Here is a 10,550-nt window from a genome sequence, read left to right as displayed (position 1 = left end):
CCAAAAGGAAACGAAACTGCCTCACGTACGATCAACTGGCATACGATTTGTACGAGAAGAGACAGGCCCGTTTTCTGAGGTCTTGGCCCACCACATCAGATGATCCTACAGAATTTGATCGTACGTATAGCAGCTCTCAAAGGAAAATGAAAATGATGTGTTCAATAGCATGCGAATTCCCAAGGGTGCACACAAACACAACAACAATAAAAATCCTTTTTTTCACATCAATTTAATAAGCTCAGAGAATTATGAGTTGGCATCCATGGTTATGGCATTTCTTAACAGGACCAGTAGCATGCAATGCAAGCGCCTTCAATCAAACTCCGGATCGTTTCAGTTGCATCTCGGTGGACCTCAATCAATCAATCAGTCGGACCAAGGCAGAGTCTTGTCGATGCGGACGTTGAGTGGCACCTCCATGGCATCGCCCCCGTCCGCTCCCGGGACCAGGTACACCGGCGGCACGGCGAGGAAGGTCCGCTCGCCGGCGGCCACCACGGCGCCGGGCGAGGTGCTGCTCCTCACCTGCATCTCCACCAGCACGATGTCCGCCTTGCCGCCGTTCGCGGTCAGGTTCACCCACATCTTGCACGTGAACCGCGGCTTGGTGGCCGCGCTCCCCCTGGCGCAGACCACGGACACGGCGGTCGCCGCGGCGCCGAGCGCGCCCACGGTCAGCAGGAACACGCGGCCGTCGTCGTCGCCGACGAGCAGCAGCCGCGGCGTCGACACGGGCACCTGGAGCCGGCTCACCTTGCCGTAGTGGATGGCGCGCACCGGCACGGCGTGGGCGGCGCTGAGGTGGGCGGCGAGGTCCGGCGGCGCGCCGACGAAGGCGCAGCCGTGCTCCGCGCAGCGGCAGGGCGCGTGCGCGCAGGCGCTCCGGTGCTCGTCGGCCTCGTGGTAGGTGACGTACCTGTGGCAGCCGGCGTTGGGGCACTGTACCCTGGTGGAGGACACCACGGCGTCCAGCGCGGGGCAGGGGTCGAAGAAGCCGCAGCCGTCCGCGCATGCCCCGCACTGCCCGGAGGGCTGCTGGGCCGCGCACCCGCCGCAGGCCAGGTGGCCGCCCTTGCACTGCAGGCACACAGATCGGACTCCGGCGGCAGATCAGGACGTCTGCGGGAAAGAATCGAGCGGGTGTGGTGGACGAAGAAGGGAAGGGAAGGAAGGGGGCAGAGGAAGAACCTGGAAGACGGGGGGCTTGAAGGGGAGGGTGCAGAGCGGGCAGTGGAGCACGCACATGTCGATCTTCACGGCGAGCTCCGCCCTGGGGCTGCGCTCCGCCACCGCGACGATGGCGCCTCCTCCGGCCGCCGCGTCGTGCGCGACGAGCTCTTGCTTCACGAGATGGCCGTCGGGCAGGTCCAGCCGCGCCTTCTTGGCGCTCTCGTCGGCCTTGTCCGTCGCCGACGGCGAGCCCCTGCTCCTCCCCTCCACGCCGGCGCCCTGCATCCTACCTACCTAGCGCTTGGGGAAAACCCTCTCCGTCTGTTCTGTCCCAGGCCAAACTTTTCCTGTAGCGGGCGCAAGAACAAATGGAGGTCGGCCGGTACCGCACTAGAGATGAGATGAGATGAGATGAGATGCTTCCTTCATCATTGACTAGTGCTGAATTCCGCTCGCGTCCCTCCACTTGCCACTATTCCACACAGCCCCTAGAGTAACTGAGTAAATGTTTTTACTAGGTACCGGTGTCAAAAGCGCTCTTATATTAACGGAGAGAGAGTACATGATAAATCGGTCAAAATGGTTTTTTATTGGTGAGAATGGGAGATGCACATTGCCCAGTGCCCATATCAAGTTGTATGCATGTATTTTTTTAAAGTCTATCTTTGTCACTAAACTATTGGCGAGATCTTGTTTTTGTTTTTGGTCCATAAACTCCAAACTAGACACACTTGAAACTTGACTTTGAAAGCCGGTTACATTTGGGTCCTCGCTCGACTTCGAGGCGGTATTACTGGACGAAGCGACGATAGTTTCGAACACACGGCGGTCTGGCTAACAAAGAAATAAAGAAAAATGAAAGGACGTTAAAGATGAAGAGGGAAATTTGATAATCAAATTTAAGATTCGCTCAAATGTCAATAAATTCAACATCTGAAGGCAATTATTGGAAAATCCCGAAAAAGTAGAAAAAACATGACTAGGAGCATTCAAGAACAGTCATGAAACAAGGCTACTTTTTCATGAATATTCACAAATTATTTGTAACAATCCTCTAATTCCCTGTTTGTCGATAGTACTTGTGATTTTTCTTCTTCATTTCTAATAGGATCCATATGTTGTTCGTACCTTCTGTAGGAAATATTTATTAAAAAAGTTCTCAACATTTTCCTTGACTTTTAAATAGATTTTGCGAATTGTTAATAAAAACAAGACGCTAACTATATAAAATATTAAGAAAATCATATGTTTCATTTTTTATGTTTTATGCTAGGTTGCAACATGCAAAAACACCGATTTGTCTCTAGACAATACAATCACTTTGAGTGGTGTGAGAGACATCATCTACCTGGTTTTAAAAGTTAGGGGTTTGAGCATATATTTAAGAAACTGGAAGTCAAAGCTAAGCTTACCTAATTGAGAAAATCAAAATTGTGTCTTTTTATCTATACAATAGAGAGAAGTTGGTGAAATCATTAGTAACTCTAGTTTGGGTGTTCATGCCGTTTACCGCCTACATTTTCTTCCAAATTTTGCATGTAGACTAGATCTCTTAAAATTTTGACTTGTTTTCTTAGATGTTTTAATTATTGTTTGGGGTTTAATGGAATTGTTGTACCTCTAGCTATTTGACTAGAGACCAACTTCATATTCAAAGCCATGCATATATCAATAAGCCCCCCTTTGTTTGGGCTACAGATTCCTGAAATCAGTTGTGCCTTGAAATCCAGAGAATCAGCTGTAGCTGTAGATTTTGAGAATCAGAAGCTAGCTGTTTGTTTACCAGGCTGTACAAAAACCAAAGTGTTGTCAAATGTCTGCAATGCCCCCGAATCCACAATTGGTCAATTACAAAACAGAGCAGCAACAACGTCCTAAAAAATTGTAGAGTAGCAACGTTGGCTATTGTTGTCGATCTAGGAGGCAGCGGCACCAGGAAATGAGGTAGCAACACTAGGAAGCATAGCAGAGCAGCAGCGCCGGCTGTTGATGTCGATTTTCTAGGGGCGACAAGGAATGAGCCGACCATCAGCAGGAACGACCCATGTGAGGGCTTGGATGCAGTAGAGGGGGTGTGTCGTTGGGGCAACACAGATTGACCTTGGTGCGGCGGGGAGAGCAGGAGGTCGTGAGGTGGCAGATGTCATGGAACGACCCATGAATTCACAGCTTCCGCTTCAGGACGCCTTGCAGTGTAATTTTTAGAATTGATTCCTATAATCTACTGTGGGTGGATGGCTGTTTGTTTGCGATTCAGATTTTCAGAGGAGTAGAATCCCTGAATCAGAAGCTGAAGCTAAAACAAAGGCCACCTAAGGGTGGTTATTATCTCAATGGTAAAAGACGTACTAGTCGACAACATGGTGTCTATATCGACTTCCTTGCTTTTCGTGCTTCACAAAAGTTTAATTTTTACTAGGGTAAAAGACGCCATCTGTATATAACTCGCCCTCAAGGAGCGATTTAGTCGACTAACTCATAAAATGCGCTAGAGATAAAAGATGCTAGTTTGGCTCGATCTTTGATGTTTTTGACGGGAGAGAGGTTAAAGAGGCGCCAACGCCATGTCAGATTTTAGTGAAACCCGCTTCTCTCTCACACTGTCACATGTGTGACCACCTCAAAGGTGATGAACGAGCACACCGACGACAAGGTGATCAATGACACATGTATGATTAAACTTCGACTAGTCGACGATGGCTCTTCTGCAACGTGAACCAGGCCGCGCAGATCTAGGGTTAAGCGGCTTTGCACTAAGATGTGGCTCATGAACCACCTCTATGGCGATACGAATGTGGTTGTGAACTAGCGTGGAAGTATAATATTTTTCTTTAGCCGGAAGAAGTGGGATTTAACGCAATGTACACAAAACTTTTTTCTCCACGAATCACGACCCTCGTTCGCTTTTCTTTTTTTGGTTCAGCTAGACGTCAATCATTTGAAATGAAATTTGGGTAAGTCCATTTCTGTCGGGAAGGGAGGAGGAGTCGCGCAGAGCACCTACATCGCCAACGACATATCTTAGGGATGCAGGTTGGCCGGGGTAGCAACAACATTGGTGTTCTTAGGTGGGCTGGGGGAGGGAGGGGGTGCAGGTTCACCTGGAATTTTCAGGTGGTTCGTCGGTTTAAAGGGACGGTCGGGGGTGGTGACAAGGCCGGCGATGGAGGATGGTCGAGGGGAGCGCGCGGCGGTGAGGCGGTTGTGGGAGTGCCACCGACCGCGGGCGACGGAGGCAAGCGGTTAGGCCTGAGCTGGATCGGAGGCGATGAGAAGAAAAAGAGAAAATGTATGTACCAGTTTGATGTTGAAGATGAATCACGCTGTCCATTGGATCTTGATCAAACGGATCCAAAGGTTGGGATAAGAGGGTGGAAATGGACTGATCCTTTGCAAAATGAATTTTTTATGCGACTGACGCCTAGCCACTCATTTTTATTTTCATTACTGGCATCTACGTTCTTATATTGTGAGAGGGACGGAGTATCTTGCAGCCAGCGCAACCAAACCCTCACCAAAACCTGCCCTCGCACAAGCTCTGCTTCCCCAGTTCCCCTTCCCTGCCACACACACCTCGGCTCTGCTCCGAGCCGCCCCATTGAGGGCTGCCCGCCCATGGCGGAAGAACCTTCGGTGAAGAGGACCAAGACGGAGGACCTTGGTGCGGGGTCAGAGCCAGACGCGGCGACGCCGGCGGCGGCGGAAGAGGAGAGGCCCGGCGGCGAGGTGACAGTCAAGATACAGTCCAAAGCTCTGTGCTGCAGGATCTGCTCCGAGCCCCTCAAGCCACCCATCTTCAAGGTGATACCTCCCGCCGCATTCCATCCCTCTTCTTGTTCTTTAATTTTATTTGCCCGGATGGGTTCCTGAGAGCAGAGTGTCCATCAGATGTGGACGGCTGTAGCTGCTCCCCTCACTGATACTAGTAGGCTGTAGGCTGCTACTACTGCACATGGGCTGTTTTCTCTGAAATGTGTACTATGTGATATGATGCCAGTGGAGTGGATTGACATTTCATTTTCAATGGCATGAATTGCAGTTGTGCCTTGTCTGCTCCTCAAGGGAAAATATCTCCCGTTTTACCTTTCTGAATGCTGCTGTTCTTGGTAGGATGGACAAATGCCGCCTTGTAGGGTCTTGATTGGTTGCGTGTGAAATCTGAATATGTAGCATTTAGGACCAGGTTTCCAATCTAGTCTGTATCTGCAGTAGTGGCATGCTAGTTTAGCACATTTTGGTTCCGAAATTTAGGATGCGTAATGTCAGTGGACCAATGGGATTCTTTCCTAAATGGGACCTTGTGGGATGTTAACTGCTGCTGTCTCCAAGCTAAAAACAAGTGCAGCACTTATGACTGGATTTCCAATCTAGTGGGCAGTAGTGGAGTGCTAGTTTTGGCTGGTCTCATACTAGTAGGATCTTAACTGCTGGTGTCTCAAAACTGAACAGGGCAGCATTTAGGACTCACTTTCCAGTATAGTGGTTAATATGCCAGTGGATTAACGTTTCCATGGCGTAGGTTGCAGTTATTCCTTGTTTGCTCCTCAGAGGAAAATATGTTCCATTTTAATTTTCTGGATGCTGCTGTTCTTGGTTGGATGACCAAATGGGAAATGGCACATTGTAGGGTCTTGATTGTTTGTGTGTGAAACCTGAATGTAGCTGCTGGTATTCTTGCTCGGATAGTAGGATAGTAGTGAAATGCTACTTTAGCACATAGTGCTTATTGTCATTTGCTCAGAAATTTAAGAGGCATAATGACAGCGGGTCGGCATTTCGGTGGCATATATTGCAACATTTCCAAACATTTATACTTGTTTGACTGTTGGTATTCTTGCTAGGATATTAGGATTACTGAATGGCACCTTGTAGGATGTTAACAGTTGTTGTATCGAAGCTGAAAATGTAGCAGTTGTGACTGAATTTCCAATCCAGTGGGTAGTCATGGAATGCTAGTTTAGCTGGCCTCCTACTACATAGGATCATAATTGTTCATGTCTCGAAGCTGAACAGGGTAGTACTTAGGACTCGATTTCAGACCTATTGATGAAATGCTAGTTTAGCTGCTCTCTTACTATGTAGGATCTTAATTGTTCGTGTCCCAAAAACTGAATATGGTTTTCCATAACATTACTGAGGGGCAGCTTGTTTCTGCTCGGGTTGCACTCTTGTTATGAACTATATTTAAGTGCACTTTCTTCTTTGTAAGAGTATATCGATGTAGATTGCTCCATCGGCACCCACCGCATTCGATCTTTGTTCCTGTGTTTACATTTTTTTTTCTGGGTGGATGGATACTTAAGAGTAAATATTGATGTAGATGCTTCTCTCCCTCGTAGTAATTCTAGGCTGCTGTAGCACGTAGTGCACGCTGAAACATGCCTGCCATTTTCTCTGAAATTAGTATGTGATAAGGCAGTGGATTAGCATTTCCGTGGCATAAATTTAAATTGCAGTTATTCCTTGTTTGATTCTCAAAGAAGAAGTAGTTCCATTTACTTTTCTGGATGCTGCTGCTTTTGGTAGGATGAACAAGTGGCACCTTGTAGGGTCTTGATCGGTCGTGTTCAAACTGAATATGTAGCTGTTAGGACCCAGTTTCCAATCTAGTCTGTAGTAGTGACATGCTAGTTTAGCACATACTGCTTATAGATGGTTGGCCAAGTTGCCTGCTATTTGCTCTGAAATTTAGGAGGCATAATGTCAGTGGAACAACATGTCAGTGGATTCCTACATTGGAGCTTGTAGGATGTTGACTGTTGGTGTCTCGAAGCCGAAACTGTGTCAGTTATGACTGAATTTCCAATCTAGTGGGTAGTAGTGGAATGCTATTTTAGATGGTCTATTACTATGTAGGACCTTAATTGGTGGTGTCTGAAAGCTGAACATGGTATTAAGCTGCTCTCTTATTACTCCTCTGTAGGTTCTTAATTGTTGGTGCCTCAAAAACTGAATATGTTTTCCATTGCATAACTTAGCTATCCCTTACTATGTAGATGATTGATCTTTGTCGAAAAATATGTGGATGATTGATAGTATGCTTCCTGTTTCTGCACGCAATGCGCTCTGTTATGAACTGTATGCATGCTGCACTTTCTTCTTCCGAGTGCATCGATGTAGACGTTTTCCTGATTGTTGTTGGGAGTAAAAATAAGAACCTCTTCTCCCTGGTTAGCAGTAAATACTGCATGGGCAAAATTGAAAGTTGCCTGCTGCTTTCTCTGAAATTTAAGAATGTCAGTGGATCAACATTTGTTGCCATAAATTGCATTTTCCCTTTTTGCTTGTCAAAGAAACATGTTTTCCATTTACTTGTTTGGCTCATGCTGTTCTTGCTAGGATAACAAAATGGTACTCCCTCCGTAAAGTAATATAAGAGCGTTTAGAACACTATTTTAGTGATCTAAACGTTCTTATATTAGTTTACAGAGGGAGTACCATGTAGGATCCTGATTGCTGGTATCTGAAAACTGAATTTGTAGCAGTCAGAACGCAGTTTCCAATTTGCTGGGTTGTAATCAAATGCCACTTTAGCTGCTCACTTACTATGTAGGATCTTAGTTGTTCGTTTCACAACTGAATATAATTTTCCATAACATAACTTACGAGCAGCCTGTTATTTCTCTAGTCGTTGGTAGTGAAATGCTTATGATTTACTATGTTGATGACTGATATCTTTCATGTTTCTGCTTGCATTGCACTCAGTTGTTAATAACTGATGAAAGGACTGTGGAGAGGCATTGCACACTCTTGTTGTATTTTCTCCAGTTCATTATCCTTTTTTTTGTTGCTGCTGATCTTTATGCTAACTTTCTTATGTTTCTTCAGTGTGCGGCTGGGCACGTTTTGTGTTCTCAGTGCCCGGAAAAGCTCCGTGAGGTTGGGCACGTTTTGAGGCTGGGTACATTCTGCGCTCTGTGTTGCAAAAGCACCAGCTATTCCCGTTGCGTCGAGCTCGAGCAGTTCATCGACGCCATGAAAGTGCCATGCTCGAACCAAACATACGGCTGCAACGAGTACGTCAGCTACCAGCAGAAAGAGAAGCATGAGAGTTCATGCCCACATGCTCCATGCTACTGCCCAGAGGATGACTGTGCCTTCAAAGCGCCGGCATGTTGCCTGCTGGACCACTTCGTCACCGCACATGGATGGTCGCCGACCAACTTGGGTTACAACAAGCCACTGAAGATCCTCTTGGCACGAGACCGCCGGTTCACGCTTCTAGTTGGGGAGGACATGTCCTTGTTCCTCCTGATCAACACCCTGACCAGCATCGGCAGTGCTCTCGCCGTGGTCTGCGTCAGGCCCCACGAGTCTGAACCGAGCTATTCGTGCAACATCTCGGCTGCTCATGGTGTTGCTGGTGGGAAAACCGATGGGAGGCTTGTGTTCCAGAAGGATCCTCATGTGTCAAGCAGCTCGCTGGCGGGTGGAGTTCAGATGGGCAACTTCTTCTTGCTGGTTCCTCTGGAATTCGCCGAGACCTCATCTGGTGAACTCACTGTACACATCCGCATCGACAGAGTGGCGTCATAGGGATCTCAGCTGGAAGCTATATATGGACAGAGCCTTTTGGGCCACTCGGCTAACACCACTGTCAATGACTGCATATGGTGAAACAGCTAGCTAGATGTTGCCCAATGCTCTTTAATCACCATCAGCTGGAGGAACTAAAATGTGTTTAGAACTCAGTTGTCTTGTTATGTAGCTTGTTGTCGTTTGTAGTGGTAGTAGAATTTATCTTTGCTTAGCTTGCTGTCTTGTTATGTATCTCATGTAACTCAGTTGTCCCAATGGAAGATCAGTATCTTGCAACTCAAAATTGTACTGTATTTGTCAAGTTTGACTACGTATTAGCTAGTAAGATGGACGTTACCATTGAACTGGTATTTGAACCAAGAACTGTGGCAGGTAAACCATTATATCTCCACTTGGTGCTGCATTGCACAGACGCTCACCATTGCCAGATCATCAGCATTGATCTTCAAGATTTTGCATGGTTTCCTCTCTCAGAAAAATCTTCCATTAACGAAAAAGGGAAGGGAAATCTCAAACCCTTCCATCTTAGAAGTGTGCATCGCTCGATGTAGAGGTTGGGGGTTATCCTCCTTTTTGAAAAAGAAGACAAACTCCAACAAATTTTTGCAGCACCCTGTCCGGATCCGATCAGCTCTACCTATCTATAAGCAACTAATTAACTGCAGGAAGTAGACTGAGTTTAGAAGACAATTGTTCTACTCTGTAGCTTGTTGTCATTTGGAATTATAGAAGTTATCGTAACTCCAACCTCATGAGTTTCATGAATGAGTTTCCTCTTTGTTATACTCCCTCTGTCCTAAAATTCTTGTCTTAGATTCGTCTAGATATGGATGTATCTAATACTAAACCATGTATCTAAGACAAGATTTTTGGGACGGAGGGAGTACAAAATAGCTTCGGATGTACTGATTTGTGGAAGTGCCAATGGGAGACCGCACATACACACAGTTTTTTTTAAATGTTCACATGCTTAGTAATTTGTTAATGACATTTTAAAAAATGGTTCGTTAAAATGTAAAAGAATATTCATGTAATTGATAATATATCTTCTTGAATGTAAAATTTTGTTCGAGCAATTTTGGGAAAATGTCCGTGACATATAAAAAAGTGTTAACCATTGTTGAATATATGTATATTGCATGTACATTAGGCATGTTAGGATTTGTTCATATTCTTTCCTATCACGCCATATCTCCCGATCCCTTCCTTGTTTGAGATATTGGTCGCCTCTTGTACTCTATATATGTTGCGGCATAATATTAATCAAACTTGGTAGCATCAAATATTTTCTCTACAACCATGAATTAAAAATATATTCACAATATATTACAAATATTCACCGACCACATATTTTTTAAAATGTTCAACATGTACTCTAAAACGTTCGACGCACACTAAAAAAATGTTCAACATGTTGGAAAAGTGTTTAAAGTGTATTAAGAAAGTATTCAACATGTAGTCGAGTAAATTTCCATGTGTCTTTGAAACTTATTTAAATTTAAAATGTTTGTACACTTAAATTGGGCGTTTCTAAAAATCATGAATTTTAACACAAAATAAAAGAAGAAAGAAAAAGAAAAGAGAGAGAACCAAAAAAACAAAAAAAGGAAATAGAAAGTAGAAAAACATAAGGATAAAACCTGGCAAAAAGGAAGGCAAGCCTTTCTCAAGGACAACCCTATTTGACGCTCTCTGCATCAAAGGGTCGAACGGAACGCACAGGAGGGCGATCTATTGGGCAGCTGCTTCTCTTAGTCCCGGGCGCCATGTGTGTCTTAGTGTTTTGCCCGATATCATCTGTATCCCTATGTGTTTGAACGCTTAATAAAGGATGCAGT

At 45.6% G+C, this 10,550-nt stretch overlaps 2 protein-coding genes across 2 annotated transcripts; one reads left to right on the top strand and one right to left on the bottom strand.

Annotated features, from left to right (window-relative positions):
- Nucleotides 1–202: 202 nt before the first annotated feature.
- LOC123073639 (E3 ubiquitin-protein ligase SINA-like 10) lies at nt 203–1,627 on the bottom strand. The gene is made up of 2 exons (XM_044496704.1): nt 1,192–1,627; nt 203–1,080 (listed from the first exon to the last, which is right to left on the bottom strand). Exons 1-2 carry the CDS (start codon nt 1,456–1,458, stop codon nt 370–372), a joined length of 978 nt encoding a protein of 325 aa, XP_044352639.1. The 5' UTR covers nt 1,459–1,627; the 3' UTR covers nt 203–369.
- Nucleotides 1,628–4,656: 3,029 nt separating this feature from the next.
- Nucleotides 4,657–8,988, top strand: LOC123076788 (E3 ubiquitin-protein ligase SINA-like 10). The gene is made up of 2 exons (XM_044498916.1): nt 4,657–4,974; nt 8,002–8,988. Exons 1-2 carry the CDS (start codon nt 4,789–4,791, stop codon nt 8,707–8,709), a joined length of 894 nt encoding a protein of 297 aa, XP_044354851.1. The 5' UTR covers nt 4,657–4,788; the 3' UTR covers nt 8,710–8,988.
- Nucleotides 8,989–10,550: the final 1,562 nt, after the last annotated feature.

The sequence above is a fragment of the Triticum aestivum genome, chromosome 3D (assembly GCF_018294505.1).
Source record: "Triticum aestivum cultivar Chinese Spring chromosome 3D, IWGSC CS RefSeq v2.1, whole genome shotgun sequence".
NCBI lineage: Eukaryota > Viridiplantae > Streptophyta > Magnoliopsida > Poales > Poaceae > Triticum > Triticum aestivum.
The sequence above is the reverse complement of the archived record's forward strand: the minus strand, read 5'-3'. Positions and strand labels throughout refer to the sequence as shown.

Coding starts and splice junctions, on each gene's coding strand:
- LOC123073639 (XM_044496704.1), bottom strand. CDS start 1,458: ATGCAGGGCGCCGGCGTGGAGGGGAGGAGCAGGGGCTCGCCGTCGGCG. Junction 1,081..1,191: donor TCAAGCCCCCCGTCTTCCAG/GTTCTTCCTCTG, acceptor GTGTGCCTGCAG/TGCAAGGGCGGCCACCTGGC.
- LOC123076788 (XM_044498916.1), top strand. CDS start 4,789: ATGGCGGAAGAACCTTCGGTGAAGAGGACCAAGACGGAGGACCTTGGT. Junction 4,975..8,001: donor TCAAGCCACCCATCTTCAAG/GTGATACCTCCC, acceptor ATGTTTCTTCAG/TGTGCGGCTGGGCACGTTTT.